Raw genomic sequence first — 23,537 nt, forward strand, 5'->3', positions numbered from 1 at the left:
GGCTCTACTTTCAAAATAAATCTAGAATTCAACCACTACTCACCACTTTTATTACTATCCCAATGGCCCAGGAAAACTCCTGCTTAGTCTCTCTACTTTCAATTATACCAACTTCAGACTACCCTCAATACAGAATCCACACTAATCATTTACAAACTCAAGTCATATGCTACTCTTTTGCTCAAAAGCCTATAATGGTTTCCATTTATCTCAGAGTAAAAGCCAAAATTCTTACATGAGATTTTGGTTCCTATATGATCTGTTTCCTTGTTACCTCTCTGACCATATTTTCCCTACTCCTGTTTGCTTTGCTGCAAGCCACCCTGGCCTCTTTGCTGTCGTTGTTCTGTGAACATACCAAACATGGTCCTGTAGTAGGTCTTTATATTGTCAGTTCCCTCTGCCGGGAATGCTGTCCCCTCACACATCCATATAGCTCTCTCTTCTCGTGTCTTTCAAGTCTTTCCTCAAATACTGCCTTCCCAATAACACCTATCTTAACCACCCTATTAAAAATTGCAACCGACTTTTTCTGTGCACTCCCGATTTCCTTAGCCTTGATTAATATTTTCCATAGCATTTATTATCTTCTAACATTTGCTGTAGCTTATTTAGTTTGCACAAGTATTATTATGTCTGTCGTCCATATAATAATGTAAACTCCATGGGGGTAGAGATTTTTTTTTTTTTTTTTACCTAAATGCACTTAATTTTTTTTTTTTTTACATTTATTTATTTTTGAGACAGAGAGAGACAGAGCATGAACGGGGGAGGGGCAGAGAGGGAGGGAGACACAGAATTGAAAGCAGGCTCCAGACTCTGAGCCATCAGCCCAGAGCCCGACACGGGACTCGAACTCACGGACCGTGAGATCGTGACCTGAGCCAAAGTCAGACGCCCAACCGACTGAGCCACCCAGGCGCCCCTAAATGCACTGATTTAGCTTAATTTGTTAACTGTTTAGTTTAGGTAGGTGATAAAGTTTTGCTCAGAAGACTTGATCCCAAATTATTTGGAACATATATTAAAATCAAAAGACAGACATCTGACACTAAATATGTTCTGAAGAAGGTGCCATAGGCAATATAGCAACATGACTGGAACTATCATATGACTAACTTGCCACTTGCCCTAAATAACTAATGTGTGCTTGACTTCCTTTGACTGAATAAGCTTTGGTCTGCTTTTTTATTTTTTTTATTTTTAATTGTTTTTTAATGTTTTATTTATTTTTGACAGAGAGAGAGAGACAGAGCATGAATGGGGTAGGGGTAGAGAGAGAGGGAGACAGAATCCGAAGCAGGCTCCAGGCTCTGAGCTGTCAGCACAGAGCCTGATGCAGGGCTCGAGCTCACAGACCATGATATCATGACCTGAGCCAAAGTCGGACGCTCAACCGACTGAGCCACCCAGGTGCCCCTGGTCTGCTTTTTTAAATAAAAATTAGTCTCAACATTTACTTTCACAATCTTACAGTCTTAACTAATATTAACTTTCTCTATTTCTCTTCTGAACTGTTTTCTCATGTTTGCAATACAAGGCTGCGAACTTCACTTCTGAGACCTCCTGTGGGTTCTGGGGGATTACTGCATCTTTTGCAGTGATAGCTCCTTTGTACACTCATCGAATGTTCAGCGGGTGCAATACATAAATATAGCCTTCATAAAAATGCCATCTATTTATGGATTCACAGTCAATCCCAGCCTAAATTGCCAGCTTATGAAAACCACATTTTTTTTTTTTCCTATAGAAATAATACCATCCATCTGGTTCCTAATTCTAATTGGCAAACTAAATTTTCTATGAATGCATACCACAGTACTTAGAAGGAGTGGAGCAATATCACTGTATGAAGATGTTAACAGACTAAAATAATTCTTTAGTTTAAACATCAGATAGGGTATTTTCATTTGGATAATCAGGCCCCTTGCAGCTTGAGGACTCACTACAGAACCTGATAAATTTGTCCCTCTGGGTGATTACTTGATGACACAGGTCAATTAGTTTTGGGTGGCCTGGCATGAACTCCCATAACAGCCTCAGAAACTATTTGAGGCTAAAGGCGAAAATGATTCACTATTCCCACACTTGAAAGAGGAAACAAAGACAACACACCATTGACTGACTGGTCGCTTCTACCCCTACTAAGGCCTGTGAAATGCTCTTAACAAGGGCCCCAGAGTACCAAACAGCCATTCACCGAGAAAGAGGAGCAAGCAAATGAAGCGCTGAGGTTTCTCCTTTGCATCTGAACAAGCATTGATCTGGAAGGTCAGTTTACCCAAGAATGAGTCTGCTCAAGGACCCCTTCCTCACCTCACTGCCCCAAAGGCAGAAATACGAACAAGGAGGTGCTGGGGGCAGAGGGAGGGGATAACCCAAGGAGGAAGAGGAATTAACAGGGAGAGGAGGGTTTTTGTTGTGGTTATTGCTATTGTTTTTGTTTTGTATTGTTTTGTTTTGTTTTGTTTTGTTTGCTTCACTACTCTTGTTCAAAAAGCACAGCCATCAACAGCAGATATCTCATGCTCTATAAGCATGAAAAATCAGAAGATGTTTAGGAAAGTTACTTATAAAAGTTTTGAGTTCTATGATGCAAGGAGTGTTACACAACACAGATATTCATCGAACTACACCGCACAAAGTGGGGAAGAGGCACTTTTGAAGCTAGCCTTCTCTTCTTCCTAAGCCTGTTCAAAAGGAGCTTCTGTGCCACTCCTTCAGGAAAGTCGGAATCTTAGAAGACACCCTCCAGAGAAGCCTCCAAAACAAAGGCATCAACAGACTTTCTCCCCTTTCCAAGGCCGAATTGGGCCCTGCCGATTGGCGCGCTGGCGAGGTACCTGCTACTGCTCAGTTCAAAGTCGTCCTCCTCTCTCCCGGGGCACCGGACGCTTCCGTTCCTTCCCGCCTCAACATCCATGTCAACCTGGGGAGAAACCAACAGCCTCAGGTCCAGGGGCACCGGCCCAGCTCCTCACCGCTCGCAACCGAGGGGTATGAGCCGGGCGCAGGGTCGCGGGGCCAAGGGGCGCCGGGCGGAGACCCCGCTGTCCGGGTCTCACGCGCACGGCCGCCGGCGTTTCCCGCCGCAGGCCTGAGCGCGGGGGCCTGACTTACCTCCAACCTCGAGCTCTTTCTGTCCGAGCCGCGGGGCGCGTGGGGCCCTGCGGCCGCGGAGCTTGGACTTTGCTCGCAGGACCTTCGCCTCCGCCCCCTACGCGGGCCGCGCCCCAGCGACGCCTCCCGCCGCCGCCGGGGCCAGGCCCCCTACCCGCGGGAGCAGAACGCCGCCGCCCCCCCCCCCCTCCATCCCGGCTCCCTCAGCAGACCAGGCGCGGGCGAGGGGCGCTGAGTGCCTCCCTCGTCGCCGGGAGGCGGGGGGGGGGGAGGGCGCCCGGCGCGGCCCCCGCCCACCCGGGCGAGCCCCAGCCCCAGCCCCACCGCGCCTTCTGCTGCCGATAAGCCGGCGACCAGCCTGGGGCTCCCGTTGCTCGGTGCTCGGAGAGGCTCGCCTGGCAGGGCACCTAAGCCCCCCCAAAGTGACTGTCATACTCTCTCGGTGCTCAGTTTTCTGTTTACACCCCCGCGGGGGGGGTTGTTTCCGGACCCTCAACAATCATAGGGCGACCGAGGGGCCGGGGAAAGCTACAGACCCGCCTCCCACTTAGGCGTCCTCACGTCTGGTGCTGGGGGCACAGAGCCCAGGGGACGCTCCCTAGAAAAGAGGAAAGCTGTTGGTGCCCTCTACTACTTAGAGACAAAGAACGTTAGGGCTGGAAGGGCTGTCAGAGACCACCTGATAAAAACCTGCATTTTTTTTTTTTAACAAGAATAAATTGATGCTACAGAGGTTGAGTCTTGCCTGAGGCTGCATCAGGGTATGAGAATCCAGTCTCCAGTGGCCTCTCCTCTCCCTACTCTGATCTTAGACTTCTCCCTATACTAAATTGTCTCTGCACCTAGCACCTACTTGAGTCCCCTGTATGGGAACTGTCCCTTCTGATTAATTTCTCCACACCCTTTTGAAAAGAAAGTGTCTAAAACAGGGAGCAGTACATCATTAAGGCTTCGAAGGCAGTGCGATTCAATCCCAGAGCTTCACATCTTGTAAGCTGTGTGACCTTGGACACTTTGCTCACTTCTCTGGGCCTCAGTTTCCTCATAGGGAAAATAAGGATAAAAACAACTCCTTTTCCAGGTTACTGTGAGGAATAAGTGAATTAAGAAGGTAAAAACCTAGTATGATGCCTAAAACATAGTATATGGTCAACATTTATGGCCTGCCTTCTTCCTGATCAGGTAGCAAGATTCTCCACCGTCTCTTCCTTACGCTGTGCCTTATTAGTACTAAAGTCTACTATTAGTCCTGCCACAACTTGACTGATTCTATGGCATATTCTCAAATTAGGTGATAGAAGTGAATTTACTTACGTATTTTTCCCCTCAGAATGCTTTTTCTCCTTACCCAGTCTACCATAACCATGAAGAGTCTCTTTTTTTGATCAACCAGAAGTTGAGGCACCTGGGCGGCTCAGTCGGTTAAGCATCCAATTTCAGTTCAGGTCATGATCTCGCAATTCGTGGGTTCTAGCCCCGCGTCAGGCCCTGTGCTGACAGCTCAGAACCTGGAGCCTACTTCGGATTTTGTGTCTCCCTCTCCCTCTGTCTCTCCCCCACTCATACTCTGTCTCTGTCTCTCTCTCAAAAATAAATAAACATTAAAAAATTTTTAAAAAAAGATTCATAAGGACAAAGTTTTTCATTCTCTCTTCCACTATCTAATTTTCATGCCTTTTCTTTCCTCAAAACTCTATCATTCTTTTCCGATCTTTATCTTCTGCTGACTTACTCTGTTTCTTACTTCACAGATAGAATCAAAGTGTTCAGAAGGGAACTGCCATTGACATGACATTTGCTCACTCACCAGAATGTACCCAACACTCTGCCCTTCCACCCGTTTCTCTAAATGAACTATCCATGCCCCTATTATGTTTGTATTTTTATACTATGTATCTCATCCTCCTAAGAACGCTTTTCCTCCCAGCATCATCAACTTCCCCATCCTAGCTGGATCATTCCTCTTGGCACACATGAGGCTGTTATTTTTGCCATCTTAAAAAAAAAAAACAAAAAACCTCTCTTGACTCAACTTCTTCTGCCAACTACCATCACATTTCTCTCCTTCTCTTTGCAGCTAGACTTCTTAAGAGAGTTGTTTCTATCACTGTTTCCATTTCCTGCCCTCCTCTTTTCCCTTAAGCCCACTCTAATTAGGAGTTTGACTTTCACACCACTAAAACTGTTCTATTAAGCGTCACTCATAAACTCCATATTGCTAAATCCAAAGGTCAGTTCTCTCTAACTTACTTGACAAATTTAAGCAATTGACAAGTTTATCTTTCTCTTTTCCATAATACACTTTCTTCACTTGCATTCCTGGAGGAAATCTTGGATTTTCCAATGCTTCGTTGATCACTCTTTCTCAGTCTCCTTTGTCTTCCTTTTCTTGCAACTTTTAAACTACCACCGGAGTGCTCCAAGGCTCCTTCTTTGGATTTTTCCTCTGTTTTTCTCACTCCATCCGTAATCTCAGCCAGTCTCATGGCTTTAAGTACCACTCGTATCCAACAATTTCTAAATTATTACTTCTAGCCTAGAACTCCCTCCTGAATTCCTGACTGAGATATATGAATGCATCTTTGACATTTCTACTGGGATGTCTGATATGCCCAACCTTGACTCCTGGTCCTCTCTCTAAGCTGCACCCCCCAACAGGCTTCTCATGTGGCAGCTCCAGCCTTCCAGTTGTTCAGCAAAAACAGCGGAGTCATCATGCAGACTCTTCTGTCTTCCACATCCCATACGCAGACTGTCGAAATATTTCCAGATCTGACCACTTCTCTTTCTCCAGTTCTACCACCGGGGTGCAGGCACTATCATCTCTCACCTGAATTACTACAATAGCTCTTAACAATCTCTCTGCTGCTGTCATTTCCCCCTTGTCTGCCTGTATCCACTCTCAAAGTAGCAGCCAGAGTGATTCTTTTGAAGCTAATCAGACCACATCAGGGTACATCTTCTCATTACCCCGCAGTGGTCCCCAGTGCACTCAGAGGCGCACCTGCAATAGCTCACTCTGTCCATGTCCTCTCTGACCTCCCTTTCTGTTCCTCTTCTTGCCTTCTTCCACCCAGAACACCCCGGCTTCTTTGATGTTCCTTGAACAAGAGAGGCAGAGTTCCACCAACTAGGAAACTGGTCTTTCCCTCTGCCCCCAATTTTCTTCCCGCGAATATTCACATGGCTAAAACCCTCACCTTCTATAAAGTGGAATCAAGCCTGGTCTCCCCTTTAAGAACTGCATCTCATATCCTCAGGACTCTGAGTTCTCATTACTCAGATTTTTATTCCCACAGCATGTATCACTTCTAGTATGCCATATAATGTATAGATTTATTATCCTTGTTGTTTATTGTCACCTCGGTAGTAAGACCCATGCGAGTAAAGATGTTATTCACTGAGATATCCAGCATTTGCTGCCCACACTTACTATGTGCCAGACCCCGTGCTAGGGTGTGAGGATATAAAGAACATAGGGCATGGTTCCTGCCCCACAATGGACTGAGTATAAACAAGTACAAAAATCATACAAAAATATATCATGCTTTATAAAGAACAGAGCTCATCACACACTTAAGATTATCCCATTCGATTCTCAAAACAAGAAGCACGTTTAAGGTAAGCACATCAGAAGTTATTCTCAATTTAAAGATGTAGAAATGGTTTGCCAAAGAGTAGATGACTTTCCACGTGGCTAGGACACGATGGTATTGGGACTCCATCCCTGGCCATGTGATTCCAGCTGCCCATTCAGTATCCCTGGGGAAGAAAACTGCCATGCAGAGGCCATGCCTGTCTATATTTCTAGTCTCCACAGCAATAGAAGGCTCATTAAATGTGTATTGAATAGATCAATATTTTAAAGCTATAGCATAAAAGATTACAAAAAAGAGTTCCCTATAAGGGCCAAAGGGAAGAACAAATGCCATGTACCAAATTATTTTAAAATATATATTTAATATGACTGTATGGGATATTTATATGCTATAATAATAAATTATAATGTTTGATTTTAAATATAAATTCATTTGCAACAGTTTTTCCTGAAGAGAATCCAATGGACTTGGTTCCTTCTCCAGTTGACCTCTAGCTTGACAATAATATCCTTTGTGGCTTCCCCCCCACACACACTGTATTTGTGGCTAACAGTCCTGACCTTGCAGCTCTGAAAATAGCTAGATACTATCTTCGACTACTGTGTTTGCACATGGTCACTCTCAACAGCACTCTGTTTCCAAACTCTCTGCCACAAGTACTTTTCAACTCTATCTAACTTTTCCATCTTCTTCTCAGGATTTATAGATTGATTTCTTCTTTAACTTTCTTTAAACTATGCTCCACATTATACTTTTCTCCAGAATTAAAAACAAAAAACAAAAAACAAAACCCTTTTCATTGCTTGAAAACCAAAACAAAAATCCCTCTCACTTTTGACCTAGCTTTCTCCTAAAAAATAATTTGCTTTTTAAAAAAATTTTTTTTAATGTTTATTTATTTTTGAGACAGACAGAGACAGAATGTGAGTGGATTAGGGGCAGAGAGAGAGGGAGACACAGAAGCAGAAGCAGGCTCCAGGCTCTGAGCTGTCAGCACAGAGCCCAATGCAGGGCTCGATCTCATGAGCTGTGAGATCATGACCTGAGCCGAAGTTGAACCCTCAACCGACTGAGCCGCCCCGGTGCCCCAAAAATAATTTGCTTTTGATTTTAGTCTTCTTTTGTTCATTATAAAATTCATCTAACCAATTTGGCCCAGCACATTGGAATTCATATGATAATGAAGATGAGGGTGGTACTGATTCAGCTATCTCTTTCCCAAAGAACACTTCCTTACACCCTCTTCAACCAGGGCAGACTTACAAAGCTACCATGACAAACCATTGAGAAGCAGTTGGTAAGGGTTTGCTATGAATCACAGTGTCATATCATTTCTGTCAGCATAGAGTAATGGCACATTGGAGAGTTCCAAGGTCACATTGCCTAATGTAATTCTTGTGCTCTGTGTGGATTATGGGAATGATTAGGTAGACAGGAATGGCTGCAAGGTGCCAAGGTTAGGGATGAAATGAATAAGCATGAGTTGGGGTCACTATGCTTTAGGTCATTTATGTTGACTTACTCCTAAGGTTATTCCAAAACCATATCTTTTCAAAAGATTGCACTTTACTTTGCCACAGATTAAGACATCTGCTAGTACTGAAGTATCTATAAATAATATAACAAAAAAGAACAGTAACATCAAGTTTGCATTTGACATTAGTTTTCAATTACTCACAGCACTATTTCCTAGCCCTAAAATTGTGGCATCCTTCAACCACTTAAAGGGAGTTGTAAAATGTTCAGAAGTCTATTGGAGCAAAATTAACTTGGGTTTGTAATTACCTATAAATCAATTTTGGAATTCTACTAACATCAGATAGAATCTAATATTGTCTTCACCCACTCCCTTGCTCTGTTCTTTTTTTAAATAAATTTTTTATTTTATTTATTTATTTTTTTATTTTTTTAAATGTTTATTTATTTTTGAGACAGAGAGAGACAGAGCATGAGCAGAGAAGGGGCAGAGAGAGAGGGAGACACAGAATGTGAAGCAGGCTCCAGGCTCTGAGCTGTCAGCACAGAGCCCGACGCAGGGCTCGAACTCACAGAGTGTGAGATCATGACCTGAGTCGAAGTCGGACGCTTAACCGACTGAGCCACCCAGGCACCCCTAAATAAACTTTTTATTTTGAGATACTTACAGATTCACATGCAGTTGTGAGAATACCACAGAGAGATCCCCTGTACCTTCCCCAGTAGTAATATATTGTACTTTTGTGTCTAATATCATAAAGAATATTAGTCTGTAGTTTTCTTTTCCTCCCTCCCTTCCTCCCTCCCTTCCTTCCTTCCTTCCTTCCTTCCTTCCTTCCTTCCTTCCTTCCTTCCTTCCTTCCTTCTTTCCTTCCTTCCTTCCTTCCTTCCTCCATCTGTCTGTCTTTGGTTTTAGTATCAAGGAAATTCTAGCTTCATAAAATGAATTGGGAAGCATTTCCTTCATTTCTGTGTTCTGTAAGTGATTGTGGGTTCCCTGAACATTTTTTGAACTTCCATTTTGTGTGGTTCTGAATATTACTGTTGCTGCCATTTTACCTGCTTGAGTAAATATAGAAGTCTCATCTCCATTACAGCCATTTACCCTCTCCTATTTATAAACAGATTTTCTTATACATTTCCTCTATATACATACATTTGAAACCACACCAGGGTGTGGGGTTAATTTTTTTTTATAATTTTTGGCTTCAATCATCAAAAATATTTAGAAAACACCATAGGAGAGAGGTCATTGGATTAGCTATATTTTTGCTTATCACATTCTTCCTTCCTGATATTCCAAGGTTCCATCTTTTATCATTTCTTTTCTGTGTCGAGAACTTCTTTTAGCCCTTCTTTTAAGGTAGGTGGTCTAGTGACAAATTCCCTTAGTTTTCCTTTAATTAAGAATGTCTTCATTTTCTCTTTATTCCTAAAGGATAATTTCACTGGATATGAGATTCCTGGTTGAGGGTGCTTTTCCTTCAGCATTTGAAAAAGGTTGTCAGTTCCTTCTGGCCCCCATAGTTTCTGAGGAAAGGTCCAGTATCATTCAAATAATTTTTCCCTATAATGATGTGTCCTTTTTCCATTGATGTTTTGAATATTTTTTCTTTATATTTAGTTTTCTCTTTTTGTCTTTATTTTTTTTTTTTAAGCAGTAGAATTAAGTAGAAGGTACAGAGATTTCCCACATTCAGTTTGACATGTTCCCAGTTCCTGGTCTGTTGAGTGTAATTCAACTGGCACTTGGACATTTGAGATATTATGTTATGAGATTCTAGATCTTACTTAAGCCTTTGTTTTCCTTGATTTTTAGACATTTCTCCAAAAGAAAAAGGGGTATCATTACTGTCTCGTTGCTGTAAGTGGGAGAAAATCCAAGTTCTTCGCTTGGTCTCTATTCACACCTGATGTGGTAGGGGGTCCTTGTTACGACTGAGCACTCATTACTGGCTTCCTGCTAGGCCTCCACTGCTATAGAAGTGCATTGTTAGAGTTCTCCATATGATCTCCCCTGGCACCCTGGAGGATGGGGGCGGGAGCGGGGGATGGCCAGGTGGACTTATTACCACTGTGTGGTGGTGAGAGTCCTCAGCCTCCACTGGGCCCCTTTGAAATGACACCACCCCAGAGAGAAAGGGAAGAGAGAGTGCTTCATTCCTATCAGGTGAGGATGAAAAATTGGCTCCCTACTTAGTCTTGCCCGACACCACAGTGGCTGGGGACAGGCAATGAGGTTGGGGTACCTTGTTACAGCCAAGCCAGGGTGGAGGTCGAAAGGCCCTTACAGCCTTTTCAGATGTGGGTCTGGAAAAACATAGTTTTTTTTTTCTATGTTGTTTGGCTAGAGTAGAATAGCAACTGTCTAAACATTTTCTGTCATGCTAGGCTGCCCCTTTCCTGGTTCTTTGGCTAGAGAGAGCAGGCTGTCATTGGGGCTCCCTTTTGTGCACACTGGAAGTTCTGGCTTTTCACATCTTCAGTTCCAAGCCTGGGACATATGGGGCAAGAATAAAGCAAATCAAATCAAAACAAAATGAAAACTGGGTAACTCACCACTGTGTCATTCTTTGGATTCAAATGTCCTTAACTGGTTTGCCTTTTTCAGAGTCTTATGTTTGCTTTACATCAGATGTTCAGTGCTTCTAGCTACACTCAGCAGGATGAATAGGAAAAAATACATCTACTCCATCTTTCTAGAACTTGCTGCCTAATTTTTTAAGTCTATTTTCTCTAATAAAATGCAGAAGCAAAGGAAGAAGACCCTAAATTAATCAAATTAGCCAATATTTGTATTTGTTGATCAATAGAAGAAGGGGTGTGAAATATTAGATAAAAAGACTTCTCTAACTTATCTGCTCATTTCCCCCTCTACCCTCTTAGCAACATCCAGTCCATATGTCTACTTTTAAAAATCTGTATATTTTTCTACATAAGACATGAACACAGGTGGACATTATCTCAGTCTGGTCTCAAGCTTACTCCACAATAAAATAGGGAGTCAAATGCCAATAATTATAGATGCTGACATAGCAGAATAATGAGACAATGTTAAAGAAAACAGGGTGCAAGCTCTTCATTCATACACACTTATGTTTTGTGGTATGTTACGTTATACTGCATTAATTATACTTATTTTTATGTCTTTTCCTTCCTGTGAGCTTTCTAGACTGTGAGCTTCTCCAGGAAAGGAGATAACCCAAATATAGTACCTGGCATATTGCAAGCACCTGATAAATACTACTCTCTGCCTTCTTGTTTACTCCTTTTTTCCACCCCTACCAAGTTCAGGGGTAAGGCAGAAAGCCCAGAGGAGACACTGCATCTACAATTAATCTAGGCATAAAGGCTTGAAGAAGACCTCTGAATCCATAGCCAGGTACCATCAATCAGTACCTCAAACTGGATCTTACAGGAAGTGCTGGCCACCTCCCAGCTCACACCATCTTAGAAGATCCTGACACAACAGACACCGTGGGATTAAAAGAAAGGGGGGTGTAGAGCCCTGGCTTCCACTTCCTTTCTCTTAGAGCTCTGACCTATTGTGTCAATATTTGTTCATTTATTCAATACATATTTACTGAGGAAGAGCAGGATAGAGTTAGAAGCATCCTCCTACAGCAAAGTTTTCCAAACTGTGAACTGAGGAATGACGGCAGATTCTTAGTAGGTAACAAGGTTCCCTTAGATAACAAGAGTCCCATGGTCAAATAAGTTTGAGAAATGCTGCTTACCCTCTGCTCTCTCAGAGGGTCACAATGCACATCAAAGACCAAAAAGTGCTGCCGTAAAAAAGTGATTTAGCTTTGTTTACCTGTGTTACCTCTCCACCCCCATCCCACAATACCCATTGAAAATGTAATATTCATACTCACTTTAGCCTTGCACATGAAGCTACTTCTAAGAAAAGTATTCTCAAAGTTCAAAGAGCAGAGAAGTAACACAAGAACAGATGGGGGTGAAGAGTGGAGCCCTGGAAGGAAGAAGGTGTGATCTTAATTTGGCTGAGGTGAAAGACAGAAAAGGATGTGGCTGGGTACATAAGAAGTTTTACACACCAAGAGCCTAAAAGTTAGGCTAAATTCCTAAAGGAATTTAGACTTACAGAAGCTATTGAGAAGATTTTTAGAAAGCAATCATTATACTGGTCAAGAATGGTAGATTCTTTTTGCAATAATAAAAACTGTCTTTTATCAGTCAAGGTCTCAGCAGGAGAGGAATGGTATATCCAAATTAGGATATTCAAGGAACTAGTAATAAAGATAGGACAATAAGACAGAGACTCAGCCCTCAGGTATGCAAAAAAAAAAAAAAAAAAAAAAAAAGTGAAAAAGAAGTAAATGATTAAAATACAGAGTAAAATATAAACATAAAAGATGTACAAGATATATGGGAGTTTTGGTGCAGAGAATTTGCTTAGCTAACTTGTGACCTTAGCCTTGATATGCAATGCTAATAGATAAAATTGTTAGCCAAATTATCCTTTCTGGTATAAATACAAATTTTGAGAATTTAAAATGTACTTGAAATTTAATTTCATCTATTAATAGCCAATAATAACCCATAATAGAAAATTTAGCTATTCAAAAATTTTGCTTTCAGAATTAAAGTATATGCAAAAGACTTTCATGAATCTTAGGTATTGTGAAAGATCCAGTATTTTGTATTAAGCCTCCAACATTCTTAAAGACCCTTTTAAATATTTGTTCTCACAGAGAAAATCATCAAAAGTGTTTTTTCACTGTAACCCAACAACTTCCATTTTGGCATATTTCTCTCCAGGTTTTATCTGTATGCACATGTTCCAGACATGGGCTGTCTGATCCCAAAGAATTTTATACCTTTTTTTTTTTTTAAGTCTAGGGAGGTAGATTATTACAGTCATTACAGTTTTTCAAATAATTCAAACAGTCTCTGCCCTAGCTTGGCTGGAACTGGCACTTTCCCAAAGCAATGTAGGAAATCCATGGATAAATCCTAGGTGAGTGATCTATTTAAACTCTAAAGGGTTGGAGTCGTGGGGTCATTGCCCACACTGATAGACATGTTTTGCATAAGAGAATTGAAGAAGGACAATGAACTCTTTTGGAAAGGAAAAAAATTGTGACACTCAAATTCTGATTGAATAAGGAAGGCTCGACTTCAATACTGGTTTGATTTTAGGAATGAAATATTGGAGTTATGACCTTGATAATTAGTTTTCTCTAACTTTTGACTAAAAAGGAAAAAAAAACCCTCCTCTGCCCTGCCTCCTGATAGAATAGTGTGATTTCCTGCCTAAGACGCCAGGATGCTGTGTTTCCCTGATGCTTGAAAAAATGAAAGGCTATGGCCACAGAAGCTCTCTTGGAGGCTACCCATGTGATTGAGAGATGCAAGATAGGTTTCTAAAGTGTGTTCTTTTCTTCCTTTACTTGTGGAAGTTGTAAGGTATATATTTTCATCTTTCTAATGAAAATAAAAAAGGTAAGATGTGGTTTATTTTATGAAACCTCACTGCACAATTGTAGGAAAGTGGACCCTCTAAATTAAGGCATGTCTCAATACTCTATTTCCAATAAACCACAGTGAGACCACAAATCAGTCTGTTCTGTCACACCAGGCCTTTCAGGTCTGGTTCCTACCTCACTTCCCAGACTCATCCCTGTGTTGGCCACCACCCACTCCTCCCAACGCACAACACAGGAAACTGACCATCCTGAGTCACTTCGCATTTCAGCCTTCTGGGCTGTTCTACACAGTTCTCCGCATCCACATCCTTGCCCTACCATCCACCTGACAGGTAGGTACTCAGTTCTCCAGGAAGCTTTTTAATCCTCAAATCACTCGCAGGAGAAGTGATTGCTCTCTTCTTGACTCCCCAAGAAGTCTTGAATCACGGCACCAAGACATATTACTGACCTAATTTCTAGTCTCCTAAACTGTGGGCTCTTTGTCTTATTATTGTGCTGCTAGTATCTAGTCCAGAAGGCACTCAAGATACTTGCTAAAAGAATAAATACAAAACAAAATTTCCTTTTCTTATGTAAGAGAATTGGTAGCCCTGGAGAGTGAGAAAAATATGAAGCAATGGCAAACAACATTATTATTTGCTTATATTCTATGTATTGAGTATTGTCCTAAATACTTTTAATATTTAGTGCTCAAGTAATCCAAGAAGGTAGCTATTGAAATCCCTTATTTGCCAATGAGGAAATAAAGGCTTAGGGAAAATAAGTAACTTGCTCAAAGAATCATACATGTTAACAAACTGACAGCCAAAAGAGAAGCCCAGCGTTTTCTGACTGGAGAAACTAGGTGTTTCTCCCCACACTAAGTGACAATCGCTAGGAGGGAAAACATTTCAGTGGAGCTGCCCAGTGGAGAAAGCGAAAACACTGAGTTTCCAACTCCAAGGTCACTTTTCCTTATGACCAAAACTGGCTCTTTTGAAAGAGTCCAGGTGAAAATATTTCATCATGTACCTTTGCCTTTTGCACATATCTGGAAGCATTCCTGCTTTTCTCTTTGCTATTCTGATTTCTCCAGACTCCAAGGGCAGAGGTCTTTAACCTTGGTGTTAGAAGTTCCAAGTGGGACAAAGGACTACAGTTGCAGAAACTGCACCCTGAAAATCTCATTTAATCATTTTTAAGAGCAACAACTTTTTTTTTCATTTCACAAATACTTTTGTTGAGGATTTTCAATGTGCCAGGTGATGAAAGAGGACTTGGAGTACATGGGTAAACCAGGTGCCCACCAACATATTGCAGCTGAGTGGGATCCTTTGGAAGATCAAGGGTGTTAAAATACGTGAACATCCTTCATAGGCTCTGGAACAGTTATTACTTGTTGGCTATCAACTGGCTTAACTCATTTTGTCAGGGAAGGCTCCTAGAGGAAAGCAGGCAATTATGCTTACCCCACCAGGGTGCCTCATGCCGCTCTCTGCCTTGTTTAGCCAGCTCCAACTTCAAAGTCCTTTCTGTACTGCAAACTCTCTTTGAACAGGCCACTTCCTCCACCTGAAATCTCTCCCTCATTCCCTATGGCCTGTCTCCCCACTCCCACCACTTCCTGGGTAACTCCTCGCTTTTCAGATTTCAGCCCAAATCATCATCAAGAGCAACAAATCCTTAAGTCTGATTCTCCCGTTTCTTTTTCCTTAACTTTTTGTTGTGAAATAATGACAGACTCACAGGCAGTTGAAAAAAAACTGTAGAGGGCTGTGGATCCTTTATCCAGCTTCCCCAAATGCTGACATGTAGTTACTGAAGGACAAAATGAAACCCAGGGCATTGACACTGATACAATACTGTTACCAGTTCACTCCAATTCCTTAATTTTTTTTTCTTTTATGAAATTATGGATACAATTTTCATAAGGCTTTCTTTTTTATTCTGTAGATTGGGTAAGGCTGGATTATAGGTTTTATGTTTTATGGTAATGATGGGCTCCCCTCACTACTTTTTATATAAAATTATATGGCCTTAGATAGAAACTCTCTTAATATATATTATATTAACAGAGGACTTTTCAGATGTTAATATGGGATAAAACAAAACTGACCCAGAGGAAGGTACACATTGGATCAAAAACTTGGCAGAAAAGCAAACCCTCATTCAACTTCTACTATATACAAGGACTTTGCCAAACACAAATGATGCAAAGACACAGTCCTTCTCTCAAGGGTTCATAAACTGGGAGCAGGCATCTGAAACAGAGATGTGAGGAAGAAAAATGAATCAAAAAGATTTCTTATAATTGAGGCCAAATAGTTACTCTGTGGGGCAGGAAACAGACTGAAATACATTTTGGCCTGAATTCAGAATTTGATTCTGATGAACCATCATTGTTTAGACCATCATGGTTTAGACCATCATTGTTTAGAATTGGATACAGCTGGATAACCCTAGGATGGAACTAGGAAGATAAAAGAGTAGAACTCAAGCAAACAGTACAGAATGGGACCCACCTGTGTTTAGTTAGTACCCTGAGGGTCACACATCCAAACACCTTCTACTATGATGTCACTTCTAAGGCAGAAGAACAAGCCATCTTCTTTCCAAAAGAGTTCTTCATCTCCATCAATGTCACAGAATTTTTCTAGCTAATTTTTATTACCCCTTTACCTTTCTCATAGATGTTTCTCATAGTCACCTGTTCTCTGTTCCCACCAGCCCAACACAGAATCTCATTACCCTTGTTGTTTGCTTTTAAATAAAAGTATCCTGTTTAGATTCCCTGATTTGAGTTTCCTGAGGCTATTGTAACAAATGACCACAAATTTGATGGTTTAACATTAGAGAAAACAGTATGGAGGTTCTTTTAAAAATTAAAAATAGAGCTACCATATAACTGAGCAATCGCACTTCTGGGTACGTATCCAAAGAAAATGAAATCAGCACTCCTGTGCTGAATCCAGAATTATTCACATTGCTCAAGATATAGAAACCCACATGTCCACTGATGGACGAATGGATAAAGAAAATGTGTATATAAATATCTACAATGGAATATTATTCATCCATAAAACAGAAGGTAATCTTGCCATTTGTGACAACATGGATGAACTGGAGGACATTATGCGAAGTGGAATAAGCCAGACAGAGAAAGACAAATTTTTCAGTGGGGTCTTTAGTATTTTTTTTATATTTATGATCCTATTATTTACAAACAAAGACAATTTTACTTCTTCCTTTCTGATTTTATTTCTTTTTCTTGCCTGGTTGCCCTGGCTAGGACTTCCAGTATGATATTGAATAGGAGTGCTAAGAGTTAACTTTTACTTTGTTCCTAATCTTAGACGAAAAACTTTCAATCTTTCACCACTGCGTATGATGTTAGCAGTGGGCTTGTCATACACGGCCTTTATTATGTTGAGGTATATATTCCTCTATACTCAATTTGTTCAGAATTTTTATCATGAAAGTATGTTGTATTTTTGTCAAATGCTTTTGGTGTATGTATTAAGAAGATCATATATGATTTTTATCCTTCATTCTATTAAAGTGGTGTGCCACAATTACTCATTTGCATATGTTGAACCATTCTTGCATCCCTGGGATAATTCCTATAATTCCTCCTTGATAATGGTATTGGATCCTTAAAATGTGCTTTTGAATTCAGTGTGCCAGTATCTTATTGAGAGATTTTGTATCTATATTAGGAATATTGACCTATAGTTTTCTTCCTTCCTTCCTTTCTTCCTTCCTTCTTCTTTATTCCTTCCTTTCTTTCTTTCTTTCTTTCTTTCTTTCTTTCTTTCTTTCTTTCTTTCTTTCTTTCTTTCTTCTTTCTTTCTTTCCAGTACAATTAACATACAGTGTTATTTTGGTTTTGGGTATCTTGCAGTATCTTTGTCTGGCTTAGGTAACAGAGCAATGTTGGTCTGGCTAAAATGAGTCTTTTTTTTTTTTTTAATGTTTATTTACTTTTTTTTGGACTGCGAGATCGTGACCTGGCTGAAGTCGGACGCTTAACCGACTGCGCCACCCAGGCACCCCTGTTTATTTACTTTTGAGAGAGAGACAGAACATGAGTGTGGGAGGGGAAGAGAGAAAGGGAGACACAGAATCCAAAGCAGGCTCCAGGCTCTGAGCTGTCAGCACAGAGCCTGACGGGATCTCGATGTGGGACTCAAACTCATGAACCGCAAGACCATGACCTGAGCTGAAGTCGGATGCTTAACGGACTGAGCCATCCAGGCGCCCCTAAGATGAGTTTTGAAGTATTTTCTCCTCTTAATTTTTTTTTGGAAGAGTTTGAGAAGGCGTAGCGTTAATTCTTTAATGTAGAATTTACCAGTGAAAGCATCTGATCCTGGGCTTTTTCTTCGTTGGTTTTTGATTACAGATTCAATCTCCTCATTTGTTTCTAGTCTATTCAGATTTTCTATTTCTTCACAATTCAGTCTTGGTAGGGTGTATGCTTCTAGAAATTTATCCATTTCTTCTAGATTTATCCAATGTGTTGGCATGTAATCATAGTAATCTCTTATAAACCTTTGAATTTCTGTGGTATTAGTTGGGGGTTCATTTCTGATTTTATTTGACTTGTCTCTCTGTTTTCCTCAGTCTAACTAAAGTTTTGTCACTTTTGTTTATCTTTTCAAAAAAACAACTTTTAATTTCATTGATCTTTTCTATTGTTTTTCTGGTCTCTATTTCATTTATTTCTGCTCTGATCTTTGTTTGGGCTTAGTTTGGGCTTAGTTTGTTTTCTTTTTTCTAGTTCCTTAAGGTATAAAGTTAGGTTATTTTAGATCTTCCTTAATGTAGATATTTGTATCTATAAATTTCCCTCTTAGAATTACCTTTGCTGCATCTCATAGGTTTTAGTATGTTGTGTTTCCATTTTCATTCAATATTTTTATTTGTTTCAAGATATTTTTTTCATTTCCATGTTGATTTCTTTTTTCACTCATTGCTTGTTGAGGAGCATGTTATTTAATTTCCACATTCCAATTAAAATTCCACATGAATTTTCCAGCTTTCCTCCTGTTATTGATTTCAAGATTCATATTACTGGGGTCAGTACAGATATTTGGTAGGATTTCAATCTTCTTAAATTTGCTATGACTTGTGACCTCTCACATGACCTATTCTGAAGAATGCTCCATGTGTGCTTGAGAAGAACATATATTCTGTAACTATTGGATGGAATGTTCTTTACATCTGTTAAACCATTTGGTCTAAAGTGTAGTTCAAGTCCAACTTCTCTTTGTTGATTTTCTGTCTGGATGATCAATCCATTGTTGAAAGTGGGGTACTGAAGTCCTCTGGTATTGTCTGAAGTGTTCTACTATTATTGTATTGTCTATTTCTCCCTTCATGTCTTGTAGTATTTGCTTAATATATTAGATTCTCTGATGTTGGGTGCATACGTATTTACAATTATTATATCTTCTTAATGAACTGACCCCTTTATCGTTATATAAAGACCTTCTTTTCTTTTGTTACCGTTTTTGGCTTAGAGTCTATTTTGTCTAATATAAGTACAGCTACCCCTGATTTCTTTTGGTTTCTATTGCATGGATATCTTTTTCCATCTCTTCACTTTTAGTCTGTGTGTGTCATTAAAGCTGAAGTGAGTCTCTTCATAGGCAGCATAGAGTTGCATCTTGTTTTGTTACCCATCCAACCACTCTATTCTTTTGATTGGAGAATTCAATTTACATTGAATAATTATTGATAGAGAGGACTTGTAATGCCATATTATTGTTTCTGGCTGTTTGGTAGTTTCCTTGTTTCTTCTCTTGCTGCCTTCCTTTGCGAATTGATGATTTTCCATAGTGGTAACTTTTGATTTCCTTCTTTTTATCTTTTGTGACTCTATTGTAGGTTTTTGCTTTGTGGTTGCCATGCGGCTAACATAAAACATCTTATAACAGAGTATTTTACAAAACATACATAAACTAGCATACAAAAACACTAACCTTTTATTGCCCCTTTCTATGTTTTTAATGTCACAAATTACCTCTTTTGCATTATATACTCATTAACAAATTATTACAGCTATATAGTTATTTTAACACTATTGTCCATTAACCTTTATATTAGAGTTAAGCATTTAACACACTTAACCATATTATAGTATTAGAGTATTATAAATTTGACTACATACTTAGCTTTACCAGTAAGTTGTAAATTTTCATATGTTCTCATGTTACTAATTAGCATCATTTCATTTCACCTTGAAAAACTGTTTTCAGCATTTTTAGTAAGGCAGGTCTAGTGGTGATAAATTCCCTCAGATTTTGTTTGTCTGGGAAAGTCTCTCTCCTTCATTTCTGAAGAACTGTGCCAGACAGGTTGGCAGGGATTTTTTTTTTTTCCAGCACTTGGAATGTATCAGCCCACTGTCTCCTGGCCAACAAAGTTCCTTTTGAAAAACCGAAGGATTAGCCTTATAGGGGCCCCTTGTAAGGTACAAGCTTTTAATTTTTCTCTTCCTACTTTTAAGAGTCTTTGTCTTTAATTTTTGATAGTTTTATTGTAATATGTATGGAGGGGGATCTAAGTTGATTTTATTTGGTGATCTATGAGCTTTGTGAACTTGAATATCCAATTTCTTCCCAGGCTTGGGATGTTCTCAGCCATTATTTTTTTACATAAGTTTTCTGTTCCCTTCTTCCTCTCTTCTCTTTCTGGAACTCTAATGATTCAGAAACTGGTTCCTTTGATGATATTCTATGGATCACATAGGCTTTCTTCACTCTTTTTCATTCATTTTCCTTTGTTCTCCTTTGACTGGATAGTCTCAAAATTGTCGTCTTATTTCTTACAGACTCTTTCTTCTGACTAATCTTTTCTTTTTTTTTTTTTTTTTAATTTTTTTTTTTAACGTTTGTTTATTTTTGAGACAGAGAGAGACAGAGCATGAACGGGGGAGGGGCAGAGAGAGAGGGAGACACAGAATCGGAAACAGGCTCCAGGCTCTGAGCCATCAGCCCAGAGCCCGACGCGGGGCTCGAACTCACGGACCGCGAGATCGTGACCTGGCTGAAGTCGGACGCTTAACCGACTGCGCCACCCAGGCGCCCCATCTTCTGACTAATCTTTTCTGTTAATGATCTACATTACATTTTTCATTTCATTCATTATATTCTTCAGCTCCAGAATTTGCTTGGTTCTTTTTTATATTTTCCATCTCTTTGTTAAAATTCTCATTTTGTTTATGTATTGTTTTCTTGGTTTTGTTGAATTATCTTTCCGTGTTATCTTCAAGTTCATCAAATTTCCTTAAAACTGCTATTTTGAAACCACACTCAGATATCACCTCATGCCAGTCAGAGTGGCCAAAATGAACAAATCAGGAGACTATAGATGTTGGAGAGGATGTGGAGAAATGGGAACCCTCTTGCACTGTTGGTGGGAATGCAAATTGGCGCAGCCACTCTGGAAAACAGTGTGGAGGTTCCTCAGAAAATTAAAAATAGACCTACCCTATGACCCAGCAATAGCACTGCTAGGAATTTACCCAAGGGATACAGGAGTACTGATGCATAGGGGCACTTGTACCCCAATGTTTATGGCAGCACTCTCAACAATAGCCAAATTATGGAAAGAGCCTAAATGTCCATCAACGGATGAATGGACAAAGAAATTGTGGTTTATATACACAATGGAGTACTACATGGCAATGAGAAAGAACGAAATATGGCCCTTTGTAGCAACGTGGATGGAACTGGAGAGTGTGATGCTAAGTGAAATAAGCCATACAGAGAAAGACAGATACCATATGTTTTCACTCTTATGTGGATCTTGAGAAACTTAACAGAAACCCATGGGGGAGGGGAAGGAAAAAAAAAAAAGAGGTTAGAGTGGGAGAGAGCCAAAGCATAAGAGACTGTTAAAAACTGAGAACAAACTGAGGGTTTATGGGGGGTGGGAGGAAGGGGAGGGTGGGTGATGGGTATTGAGGAGGGCACCTTTTGGGATGAGCACTGGGTGTTGTATGGAAACCAATTTGACAATAAATTTCATATATTGAAAAAAAAACCTGTTATTTTGAATTCTTTACCAGATAAATCACAGAGCTCCATGTCACAGGCCCAATTACTGGAAAATTAATTGTGACCCTTTGATGGTGTCATGTTTCCTTGATTTTTCATATTTCTTGAAGTTTTGCATTACTATCTTCCCATGCAAAGTACCAGTCATCTCCAGTCTTTATTAACTGTCATCAGGAGAGAAATATCTTCCCTCAGCTCTGCTAGTAATTTGAAGGTTTCATTAGACTCTCTATGGATACAGCTGATCCACACTTTTTACTCCTTTGTTGGAAGAGTTCTTAAGCTCATGTGCCTTCTCTTGACTCCACACCAGGCCATGTTTTGACTGTCTTCCTTTTGTTTTACTGAAAGTAGCAGTAAAGCTCAAGTTTGTGGTCTCTCCCTGGCCCACAGATTCGGGTCAGTCTTCTGTGTATGCTCAATAGCTCTTGCCGTCACCTTTGGGAACTTGTACAAAGATCCAGACACAGGACTGGGAGGGGCTATGTGTGTGTGGGTGAAGAACACTAAGCACTAGGGTGCTCCGTGGGCCAGTTGAGGGGATCTGCAAGCAAGGTACTCCTGGTGGCTTGCCGGTGAGTTTCTTGATAGAGTCCGTGACATGTTTGGTAGGATCTGTGTCCCTTCCATGACCTCTGAGAGTCCAATCTGCTGCTCTCTCAGTTTCTTCCCATTTCCTAAAGCCATGCAGCTCCAGATTCAGTCCTCTGGATGAGGCAGATAAACCTCTGTACAGCATTCTGCACAGCTGGGGAAGTCAGGTTCTCATTCACCCTTTCACTTCCCTCCACAAGAGAAGTCTGGGGCTAAGATCTTTCTTGGGCCCTCAGTTATGTTGCCTTGGGAGCAGGGTGGTACAAATCAAATCAAACTGTTCCTCTGACCCTCTCCAATGCATTCAAGCTAGTATTTTTGTTGTTGTTCTAATTTTTTTTTTTTTGCTGTAACTTCTCCTCTGGACTCCTGAACTTCTACAAAGTCTCTCTCATCCATGGGTGACTGTCCAACAGTGTTTTTTTTCTAGGACTGTGGCTGAGAGGGTTTGGAGACAGTTCACAGGCCACTGCAGCGTCCATAGCCAGGACTAAAATGTGTATGCCTATTTCCTGACACACAAGTCAGTGAGACTCCTCAGGACTGATGGCTTATGGTGCTGGATCTCACAGCTCCCACAGAGGCATTTTTGTCTGTTGATAGGTGCTAAATCATTGTTGTTGAGGTGGAGAGGAAAAAAACAAGGGATTTTTTTTTATTTTAATTTTTTTAATGTTTGTTTATTTTTGAAGGAGAGAGAGACAGAGTATGAGCAGGGGAGGGGCAAAGAGGGGACACAGAATCTGAAGTGGTCTTCAGGCTCTGAGCTGTCAGCACAGAGCCCAATGCAAGGCTCGAACTCCTGAGCTGTGAGACCATGACCTGAGCTGAAGTCGGATGCTTAACTGACTGAACTACCCAGGAGCCCTCAAAACAAGGGACATCTTATTGAAACTGCTGTTATTCTCCAGGGTATTTTATTACATTTCCTTCATTATTGAGACTGTGCACTTTAAAAAAAAAACATATTTCTTTTTGGAAGCAGAAAAGAGCCCAAAGAGCCAAAGAAATCTTGAAAAAGAAAACTGAAGCTGGAGGCATCACAATCCTGGATTTCAAGATGTATTACAAAGCTGTAAGCATCCAGACAGTATGGAACTGGCACAAAAACAGACATTCAGATCAATGGAACAGAACAGAGAACCCAGAAATGGACCCACAAATGTATGGCCAACTAATCTTTGACAAAGCAGTAAAGAATATGCAATGGAATAAGGACAGTCTCTTCATCAAATAGTGCTGGGAAAACT

At 40.5% G+C, this 23,537-nt stretch overlaps 1 protein-coding gene across 7 annotated transcripts in view; it reads right to left on the reverse strand.

Moving 5' to 3' along the window:
• The window catches only part of ABCB4 (ATP binding cassette subfamily B member 4), a 74,358-nt gene extending 71,093 nt beyond the window's left edge, over positions 1-3,265 (reverse strand). For 3 of the 7 annotated variants that reach the window (XR_006716263.1, XM_045494684.1, XM_045494690.1), the window contains exons 1-2: positions 3,121-3,262; positions 2,844-2,929 (exon numbers count right to left, since the gene is read on the reverse strand). Coding sequence is in view for 5 of the 7 variants with exons in the window: in XM_045494684.1 (XP_045350640.1) it covers positions 2,844-2,923 (80 nt within the window). In the remaining 2 variants the exon portion in view is untranslated. Of the gene's footprint in view, positions 1-2,843; positions 2,930-3,120 lie in introns of those variants that run through there. The other 4 variants (XM_045494688.1, XM_045494683.1, XM_045494687.1 and 1 more) reach the window with 3 other exon arrangements.
• Positions 3,266-23,537: the final 20,272 nt, after the last annotated feature.

This window comes from Leopardus geoffroyi, chromosome A2 (genome assembly GCF_018350155.1).
Source record: "Leopardus geoffroyi isolate Oge1 chromosome A2, O.geoffroyi_Oge1_pat1.0, whole genome shotgun sequence".
NCBI lineage: Eukaryota > Metazoa > Chordata > Mammalia > Carnivora > Felidae > Leopardus > Leopardus geoffroyi.